The 19,112-nt window shown below is 41.7% G+C and overlaps 1 protein-coding gene across 1 annotated transcript in view; it reads right to left on the bottom strand.

Annotated features, from left to right (window-relative positions):
• Positions 1-14,296, bottom strand: part of cnnm2b (cyclin and CBS domain divalent metal cation transport mediator 2b) — a 59,578-nt gene extending 45,282 nt beyond the window's left edge. Inside the window, exon 1 of the mRNA XM_070439321.1 lies at positions 12,643-14,296. Coding sequence (XP_070295422.1) covers positions 12,643-14,134 — 1,492 coding nt within the window. The 5' untranslated portion in view covers positions 14,135-14,296. The remainder of the gene's footprint in view (positions 1-12,642) is intronic.
• Positions 14,297-19,112: the final 4,816 nt, after the last annotated feature.

Genomic DNA, 19,112 nt, shown 5'->3' on the forward strand with positions numbered 1-19,112 from the left:
ACATAATAAATTTTTACCATTTAAATAATATATAAATTTCGTATCATCATCATAAACCACATATATTCATCATCATCATTACCATTATATTCATCATCATCATAACCATTATATTCATCATCATCATAACCATTATATTCATCATCATCATAGACTTTGCCTTTGATAATGATGGCGTAAAATCTAACCTGCCATAATGATAATATCTTCAAGCCATAACCACATGGAAAACAAACACGTCCTCATCTTTCCTCCCAAGACAAACATTAGACGATGGCATAATCTAGGGCACAAAAATATTTCCGCCCCAAACATCCCAGAGACATTTCTCTCAGGGAAGGATCAAGCCATTTGATCCGGTACTAGATCCCCAATATCAAGAATCTAAAATGTAAATCCTGAAGCAGAAAACTGTACGGGTTCTGAAAACATTGACTGGGCCGTAATGTAATCCACACAAACAATATAGCCATGGTATGACGTAGGTTGTAAGGACAGAGGACAGAAGGGCTTGGTATTGGTCTATGAGCAAAAAACAAAGCTCTGATAGTAGACCAAACACAGACAGTGTGTGTGCTACACATTGTGCAGAAACACGGTTTGCATGACAGAAATAGTAAACATCAATTGGGGGCTCGTCCGGGATGTCACTGGATTCAGAAAGCAAAGGTTTGGGATAGACATAAGTCTGTAAAAGTCTGCAAACAGCAGTATTATCATTACTAGGGAGTCCCACCACAACAACCCTAGTACTGCTTAACTAATTACCCACCCTTAGAAAAAGGGTTCCAAAAGTGTTATTTGGCTGTTCCCATAGGAGAACCCTTTTTGGTTCCAGATAGAACTCTTTTGGGTTCCATGTAGTACCCTTTTGGGTTCCATGTAGTACCCTCTGTAGAAAGGGTTCAACATGCAACCCAAAAGGTTTCTACCTACAAACAAAAGGGTTCTACCTGCAACAAAAAGGGTTCTTCAAAGGGTTCTCCTATGGGGACAGCCAAAGAACCCTTTAAGGTTCTAGATAGCACCTTTTTTTCTAATAGTGTTCATAGTACAAGTCAAGGTAGTAGTAGATGGTGACAAACCACTGGTTAGTGGGAAGGTGGGGACCTTCCTGATGGAATTTTCTTCTCTACTTGAACCTCTAAGTCTATAAAGCCTGTTGAAGCTTTCACCCAGATTATGATGGAAAAAAATGTAGCGAAACATATACAGTGCCTTGGGAAAGTATTCTGACCCCTTGACTTTCCCCACATTTTGTTACATTACAGCCATATTCTAAAATGTATAAAATTGTTTTTTTCCCTCATCAATCTACACACAATAACCCAGAATGACAAAGCAAAAACTGTTTTTTAGAAATTGTTGCTACTTTATTACAAATTAAAAACTGAAATATCACATTTACATAAGTATTCAGACCCTTTACTCAGTACTTTGTTGAAGCACCTTTGGCAGCGATTACAGCCTTGAGTCTTCTTGGGTATGACGCTATAAGCTTGGCACAACTGTATTTGGGAATTTCTCCCATTCTTCTCTACAGAGCCTCTCAAGCTCTCTCAGATTGGATGGGGAGCGTTGCTGCACAGCTATTTTCAGGTCTCTCCAGAGATGTTCAATTGGGTTCAAGTCCGGGCTCTGGCTGGGCCACTCAACGTTCAGAGACTTGTCCCGAAGCCCCTCCTGCGTTGTCTTGGCTGTGTGCTTAGGGTCGTTGAACCTTCACCCCAGTCTGAGATCCTGAGGGCTCTGCAGCAGGTTTCCATCAAGGATCTTTCTGTACTTTTCTCCGTTCATATTTGCCTTGATCCTGACTAGTCTCCCAGTCCCTGCCGCTGGAAAAACATCCCCTCAGCATGATGCTGCCACCACCATGCTTCACCGTAGGGATGGTGCCAGGTTTCCTCCAGATGTGACGCTTGGAATTCAGGCCAAAGAGTTCAATATTGGTTTCATCAGACCAGAGAATCTTGTTTCTCATGGTCTGAGAGTCTTTAGGTGCCTTTTGGCAAACTCCAAGCAGGCTGTCATGTGCCTTTTACTGAGGAGTGGCTTCCTTCTGGCCACTCTACCATAAAGGCCTGATTGGTGGAGTGCTGGAGAGATGGTTGTCCTTCTGGAAGGTACTCCCATCTCCACAGAGGAACTTTAGAGCTCTGTCAGAGTGACCATCGGGTTCTTGGTCATCTCTCTGACCAAGGCCCTTCTCTCCTGATTGCTCAGTTTGACGGGCAGCCAACTCTAGAAAGTGTCTTGGTGGTTCCAAACTTCGTCCATTTAAAAATGATGGAGGCCACTGTGTTCTTGGGGACCTTCAATGCTGCAGATATTTTTTGGTACCCTTCCCCAGATCTGTGCCTCGACACAATCCTGTCTCAGAGTTCTACGGACGATTCCTTCGACCTCATGGCTTGGTTTTTGCTCTTGACATGCACTGTCAACTGTGGGACCTTAATCATGTCCAATAAATTGATTTGACCATAGGTGGACTCCAATCAAGTTGTAGAAACATCATAAGGGTGATCAATTGAAACAGGATGCACTTGAGCTCAATTTCGAGTCTCATAGCAAAGGGTCTGAATACTTATTTAAATAAGGTATCTTTTTTTTATTTTATACATTAGCAAAAATGTCTAAAAACCTATTTTCACTTTGTCATTATGGGGTATTGTGGGGTATTGTGTGTAGATTGCTGAGGAAATGTTTTTCTTGAATCCATTTTAGAATAGGGCTGTAAAGTAACAAAATGTGGAAAAAGTCAAGGGGTCTGAATACTTTCTGAAAGCACTGGAGAGAGGGCCTACCTGTAAGGGATTGATTTGCGTAATATAATTATTTTCTCTATACAACGGCTTATCCACCTTCTGTGGGAAGTAGGCTTCCTTGATTAGCCTACATATCATCAGACTCAAAACCGCTAAAGTCACACTTCTGGGAATAACATGCGCTCAGACTTTATAATAAGCTACATTACTGGAATCCATGTCATGAGCTTGGTAAGACAAACCAAGCTTACTGGACCTACGGATATGGATCACAAGAGCCAAATTCCATGATGCATGTGTGGTGTGCCCAACACACTGTCATCATGACCTCACATTACCACACGACTTCGCCTTTTACAGAATGATTCGTATTAGAAGGAATTAGAACTGCTAATTCAGTTTCTGTTTCATTTCAAAAGCCTAATTCTTTCAATATGACATTTAGAGAATGACATTGATAATTCAAGAGACGACAGACATAGACAGTATCATTACACTTTGCTGGTCAAAATAACTAGCTGCATCTGTGAAACGATATTTGTTCTGGCCGAGTTGTACGGAACGCTAGTAGCACTGCCATTATGCCAGCTCAATGAAYTCAAAGAGTTAGCCTTACTCCGATCAGACTACAATTCCAGACTTCTCTGAGCTCATTTCAAAAGCCAACTTTAAAGTGTTCCACAGCAAAGCTACTGACATAAAAAAAATTATAATAATAATAATTCAATACCCCCGTTCACTACACAGGAACAATGTCTGATTCACGAAACGGACTCTTACAATCCCATACTAAGAATTCCATTGATGCATCAGCATCAAAAGAAATAGACTGAGCAGAAGCAGAACACTAGGAATTTGAGGATCTTGAGGAACTGCAACAGAGGGTGGGATCAAAAGGCATTTGAAGATAAGACAACTGCCATATTGCTTGCATCTATCCAGTCCTTCAGGATAAGCAGGTGAGGAAATGAGATATGCCATATCATACCTTTGTCTATTATTTCCTATTGGTGAATCTCCAACGGGAGTACGTCACTGTTCTCAAGAGCCGGCGGAGGTACTGTACGAAAGTGCTAAAGCATTATGTTTCTTTTCTAACACAGCTTCTAATACAGGCCTGCCAAGTAGGACCAATTTGGAGTATCACGCTTTTTCAACCCATGCCAAATTTCACAGGTTAACGACCGATTAACGACTGTTTATATGTGTGGATCACAAGAACAGTYGTAATACCTTATTGTGTAATTKATTACATTAAGTAACAACTGACYTATTTCAACGGAACAACAATGGAACAATACTCAAGTGCCTTCTGGGTAAGGATGGCTTTTTAGGAAAGACCYCAATTAATSGTGACTYCACAAAATAGCGGTAAATGTATGAGTTTGCTTCTGCCCTTAATACTGTAATACGAGAAGTCATTTAAGATGTGTTCAAACACACGAAGAAGACAAGTTATGATACCAGATCAGACAGACTTTGCAGTCAGAAACACACTGAGGCTGGAAGCTGGATCCATACTCCTCAACAGTGGCMCTGCAAATCCGTTTTGAAGGTCCAATGCAGACATTTTTATCTCAATATCAAATGATTTCTMTCTAACAACTAAGCACCTTACTGTAAGAGATTTCCATTCAAATGGGCAAAAGTTTTTCAAGAAAGAATTTTGCTAGGACTGTCTGGGAGTGGTCTGAGCGGGGAGGGGAAAACTGAAAACTAGCTGTTATTGGCAGAGAGGTTTGGAACTATCTTTCTTATTGGTCTTTTAACCAATTTACCGCATGGTGATGTCACCAGGCAAGTCAAAACTCCCTCCCCTAGAACACGATGACATTTCAGGCGGTCTATTGAAACATCTCTACGACTAAAAGGACATTATCATCATTTTCTAAATGTCACAGTAGCGTGGATATATATATATAAAACACAGGAAACTCAAGTTTTTGACTGCACCTGGCCTTTAAAAAGCCTACTCCATGTTATACTAGAATTTGAGGAATGTAGGCCATTTGAAAAGCCTGGCTTTTAACACAACCGGCTCAAYCAAACTGATCACAGAAGTGTATTTATTCTCAACAGACCTGGGTTCAATAGAGTAGTCACAATAAATGCAAACCATGACAATCTGGCACTCCAGGCAGGCTAAAGAAAACACTCAAAGTACTAAAACAACAAAAAGTATTTGAACCYAGGTCTGATTCTCAGAACTACTTCAAACCGATCCTCTAGCTACAGTACYTTCTACGCTTTCATTGAACACTTCKAGCTTGCCAAAACATGCCTAGTTTGAGTTGCATACAAAAAAAAACGGAGGTAAAATGAACTCTTGTTTAGTGAGACAAGAGTGACTAAAACCGAGACAAGCAATCCACATTAAGGTGAAGCATGTAATCAATAGATAAAGTAAAGAGTCTTGAAGGAAAAGTCATGCTGTGTTCAAAGGGGTATCCCTCACCAGGAGCCATTCCTGTCCAACTGCCAACATGACGCCATTTAATCCCACCTCTTATTTCGGCATTATAAGCACAAGGACTGTTACCAGGTGAACAAACGGTCAAGCACAGCTTTATTTGCTGCCGAGAATTGAAAGCCACTTTTGTGACATGATATGAATTCGAAAAGTGTCCGCTGAAGAAATATCCCTGAAAGTGTTAAAACACTTCYATATCAACTAGGTTTGTTTCACTTTAAGACAAAAGGGAAGGAGAACGGCGGCTGTGGAGGCTGCTGAATCTGAATTAAGCATAGATTGGCCTATATTGCAGGAAAGGGGCGAACTAGTTRAATARGTGCCAGGGCTCATGTAGCCTCMAGTACACTGTTAAAATMAASTGCTTTGTAATACRAAAACTAGTGGCAACTGTGCTGCCACCAACTCAAAGGAGACGAAACCTTAACTTTTCTGGGTTATTGAAACACATCAACCTGAGATGTTTTGAAACATGACACGGTGTGTTGTAACACCAATTGATCAAGCATTGTGCAACACCTTGCCAGGGGCTGGGAGCACTTCCGTAAAAGGTTGAAAACACTATTTTGATGGTTCAAGTTCTGTTTAGTGCAGAATTTTGGCAGGCATGGGGGTTACATTACATCAAACATTGCAGGATACTGTATTTGCCTCTACCGTAAAAAGTTGTAAAAAGTTGTGGGAATGTGTCGTCTCATCATTGAACGTAATTTTGCCTGATAATTTTGATATCCGTTCATTATTATCCATTACACCTCATGGCATAACAAGTTGCTTAATACTAATATAGAAGTATACATTTCTTTCTTCAAATATGCATACAACATTGTGTAAAAGAATCATAAAATCTAAAATGTTGAATTACCCACAATCCTCTKAAAACTGAGCCACGTGGGAAGATAGGGAAATGCAAGTAGAATAAAAACAGACTTCTGATTAGTTAAATACATACATTTTCTCTATCTTTGGTTATCCTCATATGAAATATCTTACATTTTGAGAAACATTAAGTTGGATTGAGTTGTTTCAATGATTTGTTAATTTAATTGACCCATAAAATGTAAGAATAACATTTTATGGTTCAATTAAATTAACAAATCATTGAAACAACTCAATATTAGGAAGGTGTTCCTAATGTTAGGTATACTCAGTTTAGTCTGCAAAAAATATATATTTTGTGTGTTTTGATGCTGCCTTTTAACAATGCACTGAAAAACCGCCCAAGGTGTTTTCACAGCACTATCTTAAAAACAACCAAAATTAAAATTTAAGAACCACTTTGGGTGTTCAGAGTGCTTTTTTATTCTGTTTCAAAACACTCTCTGTGTATTCATTACACAATCATCGTGTTTCGAGTCTTTCTGTTTTTACATGTGTAAGTCATACCGGAGGCCTCTTCAACCCAATCAGCACATACAGCACATAGTATTCTAGTTATATGTGAGACAGAAACAGACACGGGTGGAATGTAGCAGAACTGGAAAGCGAGGAAATGACACTTTCGAGAACGATGGCGACGCGGCTGCTCAATTTGAACGACAGCAGTCCTTCCCTCCTGCAGTGACTGGCACTGGGCCAAGTTACACTGTCCAAGGTTATGGAGTTCAGGGAGGATACGATTCAAATCAACCCCTCTCTGTGTGTGTGTGTGTGTGTGTGTGTGTGTGTGTGTGTGTGTGTGTGTGTGTGTGTGTGTGTGTGTGTGTGTGTGTGTGTGTGTGTGTGTGTGTGTGTGTGTGTGTTGTGTGTGTGTGTGTGTGTGTGGTGGATATTCAAAACACAAGCAGAAGGCGAACATCGATCTACCTTTGTAAATATGTCACGTGTCTATGAAATATGACAACGTAAGACTAGTAAAACTTAAAGGGGGTGCAACAAAGTGAGTGACATTCATCGTTCAAAAAAACAAGACTGGACGTGGAGCGGCCCATTCTGTGTGTGCTACTTGGGTCATCCCAAAGGGGCACACAGTTGACCCACTCATTAACACACTACTCCTGCTGCTCCACACCTAATCTCCTTGTATGGCTAGTAGTCTCTAAATTGTCGCTAACTGTCACTGTCACTACTAGTCGCTAATTGTCAGAATGTTGCTATCCGACAGAAACTAACAAAGGGTTCAGAAGTTTCCAAGGGTTGTCTGTCTCCATTTAAAGGTCTAGGATGACGACCACCAACCTGGAACCTTAGCATGGGGCATAGTATTAAGAAATGTCACCACTGCTCTTTGATTTTTTTGTGCTCCTTCTCACTCTTCAGGTAGAAGCTGGTTTACTTTACAGTTGCAGTGCAGAAAGTGAAAACATCCTCTTCAACCACAAACAGAGCCAGCAAGAAACGGCTAATTCAGAATCATCAAAAACCTGAGATCAAAGTAAAAACAAATTACGCTTTTCAATGTCCTTTACACTGAGTATACCAACATTAGGAACACCTTCATAAGATTTGTGTTGCGCAACCCCCCCCCCCCCCCCCCCCCCCCCCCTCAGAACACCTCAATGTGTTGGGGCATGGACTCTACAAGGTGTCAAAAGCATTCCACAGGGATGTTGACTCCAATGCTTCCCACAGTTGTGTCAAGTTGGCTGGATGTCCTCTGGATGGTGGACCATTCTTGAAACACACGGGAAACTGTTGAGCGTGAAAAAACCCAGCAACGGTGGAGTTCTAGACACAAACCGGTGTGCCTGGCACCTACTACCATACCCCGTTCAAAGCATTTACACTTTTTGTCTTGTCCATTCACCCTCTAATGGCAAACATACAAAATCCATGTCTCAATTGTCTCAAGGCTTAAAAATCCTTCAATAACCTGTCTCCTCCCTTTCATATACACTGACTGAAGTGGATTTAACAAGCGATATCCATAAGGGATCATAGCTTTCACCTGATTCACCTGGTCAGTCTGTGTCATGGAAAGAGCAGGTGTTCCTAATGTTTTTTCCACTCAGTGTATCTCTAAAGTATGTGGCTGTTGGAGCAGATGTGGCGGGAGGCTTTTCTCTTTCTTTCTTCAACCCAACTTCAGACGGCTGTGCAGCAACCAGCTCCACAAGAGGCAGTCAAATTAATTAACAATGACTTACAATACAAAGCACTTTGAACCGAGTGTGGTGCCGTGACTAGAGGCAGATTGACGAGAAACTTTGACCTCCCTTCCTCAGGATTTACAACCGCTCCAGAGGTTGGACGGAAGGAAGGCGAGTTCCCTCTGGAGCAGAGCCAAGAACAGGAACCCAAAGACCGCACTGGCACCTGGCCTCGTGGCCTTGCTGGGAGGCTGGAACCTGGAGGACGAGGGTTTAGTCTGACGTACCTTACCTATATGTACAATCTACAAAAAGGTTATATCTAGAACTTTAAAACTGCAATATATAACTTTTTTGGCGAGCCAACCAAATTCACACAGAAATAGGAGTTATAGATCTGTCATTCTCATTGAAAGCAAGTCTAAGAAGTGGTAGATCTGTTCTATGTGCACAATTTCTATGCTTCCCGTTCTTAAAGATGCACTATGCAGAAATCGCTCCGTCATTTCCTGGTTGCTATAATTCTAATAGTTCGGCTAATTTCAGTTTGTGACAAAACAAGCAAGAATCGTGTAGAGAATCACTGTACCATCTAAACCGCTGTGAAATATATTTTCCATAAGAAAAAATATAGCATTTTCAGCTGTGTGAAGCTGGTGTTCAAAACTGAAGGTAAAAGAGCCAGGGTGTTAGCTTTAGTGAATGAGAGCTGTGGTGGTAGATAATGGGGGTTTTACGGGTCATGTTCTGGGATCACTGATGATGTCTAAAGGACTGGCCATAGGTCAGCAATATCCTATAATAGATAAGATTATCAATGTAGCTGCTGTTCTGTTCTGACCACCTTCTAGTCTGCTAATCATATCCATGTATTAATGAATCCATTACGCAATAGCAAATGGATACCATTGTCCACTATATTAATAGAAACCTAATTTGAAGTAATCACACCACGGTTTCTGTAAAGATTTTCAACACTGACAGAAACCTTCAAATGAATGTGACCAAATGAATGAATATGCATAATATATAACATATTATACATTAGCCTTCAAACAAGGCTACTTTGACAAGCACAGTTATTTTTTCCATTAATTTACTTCTCATTAATCGGATTTTACAATAAACCAAAACAAACACTCGAGCGATTGAATAATGAATATAAAATGCCTAATTGACATTATTTCTCTGAAAAAACGGAGTTCAGTGAAATCATAGTCATATTGACTAGATGACCATGGTCACAACCAGTCTTAAAGTTAAGTATGATAGGCCACAAAGTGTAAGTAGTCTTTTTTAAGCCTCATAAAAAAACGTAATGATGTAAAAAATGTAATGATATAACAACCGTAATGATGTAACCAACCGTAATGATGTAAAAAATGTAATGATATAACAAACCGTAATGATATAACAACCGTAATGATGTAACAACCGTAATGATGTAAAAAATGTAATGATATAACAACCGTAATGATGTAACAACCGTAATGATGTAACAACCTAATGATGTAAAACCACCGTAATGCCACATTTGATCTCAGTACAACCGTCATATATGCTACGCGTTGTTTTACCCTCATACAACCGTACCCATGATTTACTGTGAACACATTCCCGCCTAATTGATCACTTTTGTCTAGTTACATACAAAACACGTTGAATGAGTTGTTACATCATTACTGAGTAAACGAATACCGTAATCGAGTGTACATTTACTAACCGTAATGTGTACTGTTACCACTATACCCGAGTGAATGACAGTGTTAACCGATACATAACTATTAGGTGTAGATTAGCGTTCCATTAACCGGGTTTGCTAGATCATAAACCCGTAATTTGATGCCCTAACAAAAGGGAGGATTCAGTTTTAACCTAGATACAACTCGTAATCCAGATTGTATAACCTTCATACTCAAAAGGGTCCATATATCTGCACCAATTGTTAAACCCTGAATGTAGTTGTAACAAACCGTAAATGATCCCTATCAAAATTACGGAATAATGAGTTATACTAGTCCAAACAACCGAATGATTTAACAAAACCCCGCGAGAGTGAATTAGTATAATACATTATTAAATGTACATATTATGTTAAAATATAACAACCGTAATGTATGCAAATCATTACCGTAATGAATAACTAACCCAACCCGTAATGAAACATTAACAAGCCGAAATGAATGCTAACACACCGTACATGCTACTCCTGCATAATCAACCGTTAATGGACGTTATACAACCGTATAATGAGGCTTCGCTGTTCACAAACATACCGATTTACAATGAGCGTAGACATTATCCGTAATGAGTTACGTCAAACACACTACCGTAATGACGATAACAAACCGTAATTGAATGTCAAAAGTGACTTCAACGATCCGATTTAAATTCAGTAATGGTTGCTGTCAGTACATAACCCGACTAATGCTAATCGTAATACCAACGTCGTTAATGTTACTGTAGATCATTAAACCCAGCTTTCTTAACATTTTGTTTCATAATGATCGTAAACAACCGGTTAGTATTATTTGAACGTCCCTATTACCCTGTGTAACATACCATAATGATACATATACGGTCGTTATACTTAACCTGTAATTATCCTGAATAACAAACCGTAATGACTGTATAACAACCATAATGATGTAACAACCGTAATGATGTAAAAAATGTAATATATAAACAACCGTAATGATGTTACAACCCATAATGATGTAACAACCGTATAAGAGTAACAACCATAATGACGTAACAACTTAATTATGTAACAACCATAATGATGTAACAACCGTAATGACGTAACAACCCATAATGACGTAACAACCGTAATGACGTAACAACTGTAATGACGTAACAACCTTAATGATGTAACAACCATAATGACGTAACAACCGTAATGATGTAAACAACCAATATGACGTAACAACCGTAATGATGTAACAACCGTGTGCACAGAAGCTGCTTGATCAAAACGTATATCGTCCTGCTATCAACAGACAGGTGTGATTGTCAGTGTCAGACTGTGACGAAACAAAACGCACCTTAAAATGAAAACTTTACAAAGTGATAACTATGTCATAAAGTGTAACTGTGGGTGTTAAGAGAGAGGAGTTATTCATTAATCACACGGCTGCATTCCAGTGGGCAGGACGAAGGGAGTTATCACTACCATCATTCAGAGGCAATGCACACAACTTAGAGTAGGGAGAGGAGGGGATTTAAGCAGGTTCTCAAACAAGATGCCCCCACCTGATAACCTTAGCACTGACGCGGTTGTACCATTCCCATGAATGAATTTCCTAATGCAAGTCACAAACCACAGAGGGGGAGAGAGAGAGAGAGAGAGAGAGAGAGAGAGAGAGAGAGAGAGAGAGAGAGAGAGAGAGAGAGAGAGAGAGAGAGAGAGAGAGAGAGAGAGAGAGAGAGAGGAGAGAGAGAGAGAGAGAGAAGAGAGAGAGAGAGAGAGAGAGGGGAACCGTGTGAACATTAACGAGGAATGGAAGTGATGGTGAAAGATAACATGAACATTCCCCCTCTCCACCTTTTCTTTGCAGGAAATGACCCAAGAGGTGACAACAAATGCGCCCTTACATCTCTGACAAGGAATGGCAGCCAGCTACTTTAGGATGCCATTCCTCCCCACCRCACCTCYCCTCTTTWKWWWATTGTATCTGGGATTTTTRGTGACARCCTTCCTGATGYAGCAACGCCACACTCCATCTTCCTGAAAGTCGGMTTTCGTGGTTTGACTTAACATCTTTGTTTARACACTTGAAACACTTGGGYCATCAAGGAGACACCTGAAGGYCAGCAGGCCATCTGRGCTATGAGGTCATTCATGTGTCTCYGTCAAGTTTTAAATGACAGTAATCTGTTATTAGACAGTAAGACACACATTACTTGACCATCTTCCAGAGGGAAAWGGTCTTRGAGCTCTCTATGATGTCATAGTATTARCATAGTAGGGGATCTGATCTGGATATTATTARGTCAAGTGTGTGACATTATACATCCAGTCAAGGAACTGGGACAGTGTTATTCCCAGAGGCAAATACCCCCTGATTGAAGATTGTGATGTTTTCCCTAACTATAAAATGCCATACATATGTTGACATGAATTGGAATCTTCAGTGGAGACGTAATCCAGTGAATTGACTGCTTACTAATGCGTAGCAACACTTGTCTCTCTAGGTTATTATATAATCGGTCTGTGTTCCGATGAAACGTCATTCTCACATTTGCAATGAATCGCTAGACCGTAGACATGCCATAATGAAAGCCGTGATGGAACAGTCATCACACWTTTTGCTTGAAATGGCATGATCATTTGATTGACAGGATACAGTCGGCCAATAAAGAATGAAACCCCTCTCACCTTTCTTGAACTCCTCCAGCATGGCATCCAGCCTGGTGTCATTGAACACAAAATGCAGCTGATGGCTGTAAAACTTAGTGATGGTTTTCAGCGGCGTAGAATCGTCTGGGTCGACAAACGCCAGGTCCTTCACGAACAATAGATCCACAATGTTGGACCTCTCGCCCTCGAACACGGGGATGCGCGTGTAGCCGCTCTCCATYATTTCAGACATGGTGTTGAAGTCGAGGATAGCATCACCTGGAATCATAAAACAATCTCTTAGCGGGGTCATCACGTCCTCCACCGTCTTAGTCCGTAGTTCCAAGGCGCCCTGAATGATGTTCAACTCCTCTTTGACCAGATCATTGTACGGATCCGTGACTCGGAGCATCTCCAYAAGCTTCTCGCGGTTGTACACAGTGCCTATCTCTTGGCCCAAAAGGTAATCTAGAAGTTTGCTCACTGGGTATGACGCGGGGAAGGTGAGCAGCATGAAAAACTTGGTGAGGAAAATGGTGTTGGCTCCAACSGCAAGGCCATGTCTTGAGCATATGGCTTGAGGGACAATCTCTCCAAAGATGACAATTCCAATAGTTGACATCACCACAGCTATCAGCCCAGAACCTGCAATATCATCAAATAAMATAGTTAGAGTTGTATTCACGAGCACGTTGCCTAGGAGAAGTGAGCAAAGCAGGTAATTCCCTTGGCTCCTAACTGGCTCTATCTTTTTGGCATAATTCTTCTCCATCTCTGTGCCACAATTCTGGACTATTTGGAGCTCCATTGGGTCCAGAGCCATCAGTCCCAAGTTCAACCCYCTGAACATGCCTGACAGACACAGCAGCATGGAAATYAAGATGACTTGAAGCCAGAAGGGGAGCAGAAACCTCTTCTCRTCCACAACTATCACTTTAGTGTCATCTCCGTCGTGGTAAATCCAGGTGTTTTCGGTCCACGGGTCGTGCAGGCCGGCGGCGTMGTGGGCAGGTGTCGAGGTGGCGATGCACAGGTAATACGATTTACTCCTCTCGGTTTTTCGAAGGGGTTTGACCTCGATTTCAACTACTCCCGACGTTCTGCGACTTAGAATGATGTTGGGCAAGATGATTATATCCGAGGTCCTGATACCGCAGGGATGCGCGGACGTATCCTCTTTGCTCCCGTTGTCCCCCGACAAGCTGTCGATGTCCCCGACTGGTCGGATCTGCTCGTGTTCCGTAAATGAAATTTTGGACCAGGTCTCGTTGTTTATGTTCTGCCCGTATACCCTCAATTTGACACGAGACCGTTCACTCACCCGTAGGTAGCCCCTATCCATAAAGGAAATGTCGTCCGTGTCCTCCAACCGGAGCCCGATGATAACCGTGTCCGACTCTACCCCMCCTTCCTTGCCACTTGTCGAGGTGACCAAACAACCGCTGACAGTTAAGAAAATCATCGTCAGAGCTCGAACCCGGCTAAGTGACGCCATTTTTGCAYAGGGTACTGGGGCCGACGGCTCAGCCATGTTGATAATGGGCAACCTCCTGAATGAAAAGGGCTTTTAAAAATCAGAGCCAATCGGAGTCCGCCTTCATCTCCACCGGGGGTCGCCGTGATTTGTGCAGCATCGGGGACCCAAGCGCTTGGTTCCACTACGAGTCCGAAACTGATTACTCCTAGAGCGAACTCGTGCCTCCCCTGATGTCCCGGAGACAGACGACGGTAGCACCCAATCCAGTYCGGCAGTTGGACGGGGGCGGAGTTTTCGCCGCAGCTCCAACGAATGAAATTCCAAAACAAGCGCACCTCACGCAAAAAAAGCCCAAGACACTTTCCTCGTGACTTTTTCAGATGGATTTCAGAGGCAACCAATAAATAATGAATTGGTGGGTAGATCCATAATATTTGATTTATCTGGGTGGGGTGAATGGTGCGTCATTATGCAATGTTCTCTCCATTGCAGAGGAGAGCGAGAGGTAGAGGGAGAGAGTTGTTTCAGCAGGCTGAATGGAATGCATGCTTTTAGGCTATGTGACATTCTTTATGCATTTTAGATTAGTTCCTTAAGATGACCAAACAAGCAGTCACAATGCATTTTATAGCTGAGGGTATGGTATGTCTTGTAGGCTATTTAAAGATGATCTGCAAAGCCTAATTGTAGGGAGGGTTGGTTGACCAACCAAACCAATACAAAGGCATGATAGGCATCGGAAATGATATAGATAGACAAAACGTACAGTAATTACCATGCGTAATATTAGCCTAATAAACAGATAATTACGCAAAATGCCCAGACGCATGTATAAGACATTTTATTTTGAATACTGTAGCCTACAATGTTCTGGTGTGAAAATAATTAGTTATATCATACAAAGTGTGCAAATGCATTAATTAATCACCCATCATTAATAGGCAATTTCGCCTACGCATGTTGCGTAGGCTAATGCGGTGTTATGCATTAATCACATTTCAATGGGCTACTTTCACAAAAAAGTAGGCATTGGCCATCATTTAAATAAACGGAGGGATGGGTAGGATACTATTACAACATCACATTGAGGTAGTAGAGTCATTATCTGTCCAATCGGGGATTATGATGACAAAGGCACACATGTCAACCCATGGATAATAGTCCTATTCTGCCTGACATATCAGAACATGGAACAAAGCAAATAAACAACATCAGGTGAAGCACATATGGTTCTACTACAGATATATGTGTTTTTTCCTGTTTTCGGGTGATGGAATATTTCCGTCCTCTTCAGGGGCTGGTTGTTTATCAACAAAACCGACGCCTGCACAACTATGTGGCAAAACCGACAGGGTTGGCTGAGATTGTTGATAACGTGTAAACTACAGTTAGTCGCCAATATTCATTGAAAACATAAAGTTTCTCCATGAACACTTGTTGTCTCTAAAAATACATTGTTTCAGTTGTTGGTTAGGTAGCTAGCCAAGTTTAGCCATGTCAGCATTGAGGTGACAGTCAAATAACCAACAACAAAAATACCTGGTATCAAGAACAAGATACAACTAGCAGAAACGAGCCACTTACAATTCACCACAGGGCAGTTTCTTGTCATTTTTGCAAGCTATCTGGCCATCCAGAACCATGGACTTCTGCGCCTTTGAAGCGCGCGCAAAGTTTTCTAGACGTCGTCAGCTAACTAGTCTATAGGTGTTATGACAATGTAGTTGTGGCAGGGATTGTGCGCGGTAGACGCGCACCCACATCTGATTGGAGCAGTGCATCTCTGAGATTGCGTGCTCTCCTATAGGCGAACAGGGGAGGGTCTTTGAATAGCCTACACATTTTAATTTGGAATCAGACGTCAATATGTGCCAATGTTTATTTAAAATGTTCATAATTGCTAAAGAGCGGTGTAAAGGTAGAAGTGAAAACACACAAATATTTTTTTCTCAATTTTGTGCATGCCTCGGCAATTGATCTCTCTCAGTGTCTTTTGCCCGATTGTAGGCTGTCTTTATCCAGGTGTCCTTGTATCCCTGTTCCTGGAAGCGAGAGGACAAAGCAGCAGTGTTAGTCTCACATTCAGATATGGATGAGCAGTTCCTACAGATTCTCAAGAACTGGCTAATGGGCAGCGTAGGCCTACGTGCTAAGCGACAACGTAAGGGCCGCATCACCGAACATAAGTCATCCACTCGTAGAAACAATCAGCAGTCTCCTGTCGCCAAGCGCAGAATTCAATCAGGACATTACAACACTCGATCAAGTTCATCGCGATAGAGAAGGTTCACATGCCCCTTAGGCATGATAACTAGTAAAACGATCATGCTTCTGGATCCACTACCTGGACACTGTCTCCCCAAGGGACGTAATGAGGAACTCGATCTCTTTTTGATTTAAAAACATTTAGCCTACTGTATCACAGCCATGTTTTGTTTAGATTTATTTGTATCAATATTGTTTAACCTTTGCACAAGTCATGGGAGCATTTCGCTACACCAGCAATAACATCTGCTAAATATTTGTATGCGACCAATACAATGTTATTTTGTTTGATAAAATGGTTTACAAAATTTAATAAACACCTCTTCCAATGAAATAGACCGGGGATGGGCAACTGGCTGCATGCGGCCCTTTTGTAGGCCTGTGGAATATTTTTTTTTTTAACTCAGTCGGGGTCTCAACTTCCTGTTGAGAGTTAGTGTAACGGATGTGAAATGGCTAGCTAGTTAGCGGGTACGCGCTAGTAGCATTTCAATCAGTTACGTCACTTGCTCTGAAACCAATATGTAGTGTTGCCCCTTGCTCTGCAAGGGCCGNGCTAGTTAGCGGGTACGCGCTAGTAGCATTTCAATCAGTTACGTCACTTGCTCTGAAACCAATATGTAGTGTTGCCCCTTGCTCTGCAAGGGCCGCGGCCTTTGTGGAGCGATGGGTAACGATGCTTCGTGGGCGACCGTTGTTGATGTGTGCAGAGGGTCCCTGGTTCGCGCCCGGGTCGGGGCGAGGGGACGCCATAAAGTTATACTGTTACATTAGAATAATAGTATACACATGGTGCAATTTCGACATTTGGTTGTGCATCAGCGGTCACTCACCTACCCCATGTCAGCTACGTTTGTTTGATTGTTAAATGAGTCTAGTGGCCAGCTATCTAAACGTGTTGTAAGCATGATCGAATTACCGACCGGCGTGGGGCACATTGATCATCAGTTAAACATTTGCCCCCACCCTATGACAAAATGTGTAGAATAGCAGGAAATTAGCTGTAAAACTTCAAATTTCTGTCCACCCCATGACAAAATGAGTAGAATTGCATGAAATGAGTTATACAATTGCAACATTTTCACGGCAACGTGTTCTCTACGCCCAATGGCAAAACATGCAGAATTGCAGGTAATTAACTTAAAATATATATATTTTATCTTCAGCTATCATGAATGGGGCTGATAAAATGTTTTGCCCGAAAGGTGTGGAGGGGGTTATGGATGTGGGTATGCAGAACAGTGGAGGCTGCTGAGGGGAATATAAGGAGCAAATGGAATGGAATCAAACACCTGGAAACCACGTGTTTGATACCATTCCACTGATTCTACTCCAGTCATTACCACGAGCCTGTCCTCCCAAATGAAGGTGCCACCAACCTCCTGTGACACAGACCCACTAGCCACTGTAGCCCCTCATGATGAGTCAAGGTTTCCCATCCTTGACATAGAATCCAGATGAAAGCTATGACCCCTGATTGTCACTTGTTAAATCCACTTCAATCAGTGGAGATGAAGGGGAGGAGACAAGTTAGAGAAGGATTTTTAAGCCTTGAGACATGGATTGTGTGTGGGTGCCATTGAAAGGGTGAATGGGCAAGACAAGATGCCTTTGAACGGGGTATGGTAGTAGGTGCCAGGCACACCGATTTGTGTCAAGAACTGCAATTCTGCTAGTTTTTCACACTCAACAGTTTCCTGTGTGTATCAATAATGATCCACCACCTAAAGGACATCCAGCCAACTTAGTTTGATGTTGATTTATTAGGATCCCAATTAGCCAATGGTGACAGCTAGTCTTACTGTGGTCTGACAGACAATGAAAAAGACCATTTACATACATCTAAAAACATGAACATGTATGTCAGTACATACACAACAAGTAGAAACTTGACACAACTGTGGGAAGCATTGGAGTCAACATGGGCCAGCATCCCTGTAGAACGCTTTCAACACCTTGTAGAGTCCATGCCGAGATGAATCGAGGCTGTTCTGAGAGGGGGTGCAACTCAATATTAGGAAGCTGTTCTTAATGTTTTGTACACTCAGTGTATACATCATGTTGACCTATGATTCTGTCTAAATGTATTGTCTAATATGTATACCTTTGTAAACATTGTATATAGAAATATATTGTCAACTGTGACTTGATTGCTAACCAACTGTCTAATTGAAATGACTAATTGTTGCCACCCGTTGTTCACTTGAACTTGTATGAATACAGACTGCAGGAGTTTCCTCACAAAGCACACCCTTGAAAAATACKMAGTCGAAACTTTGGGTGTTTATGAATGAAATGAAAATACTAAGAATATAACTGATATRCCGAGTGTYKMTTCCCCTGTGGATCAGTGGAGGCTGGTGGAAGGAGATATAGGAGGATGGGCTCATTGTAATGGCTGGAATGGTATTAATGSAACGGAGTCAAGCGRGGTTTCCATATTTGCGATGTTTGATACCGTTCCATTCATTCCATTTCTGSCATTAGAATGAGCATATCCTCCAATAGCTCCTCACACCAGCCTCCACTGCCGTGGATATATTTTTTGCATTTCTCTCCCACACACCCATCTTGAAATCTAAGGCCAACTTCATTAAAGAGAGACACACTGACCACTTCTTCACTGCCGGAAAAAAAAAAAAAAATATATTTTTATTTTACCGTTATTTTACCAGGTAAGTTGACTGAGAACACGTTCTCATTTGCAGCAACGACCTGGGGAATAGTTACAGGGGAGAGGAGGGGGATGAATGAGCCAATTGTAAAC

Source organism: Salvelinus sp. IW2-2015, unplaced genomic scaffold (assembly GCF_002910315.2).
Source record: "Salvelinus sp. IW2-2015 unplaced genomic scaffold, ASM291031v2 Un_scaffold1562, whole genome shotgun sequence".
Lineage (NCBI taxonomy): Eukaryota > Metazoa > Chordata > Actinopteri > Salmoniformes > Salmonidae > Salvelinus > Salvelinus sp. IW2-2015.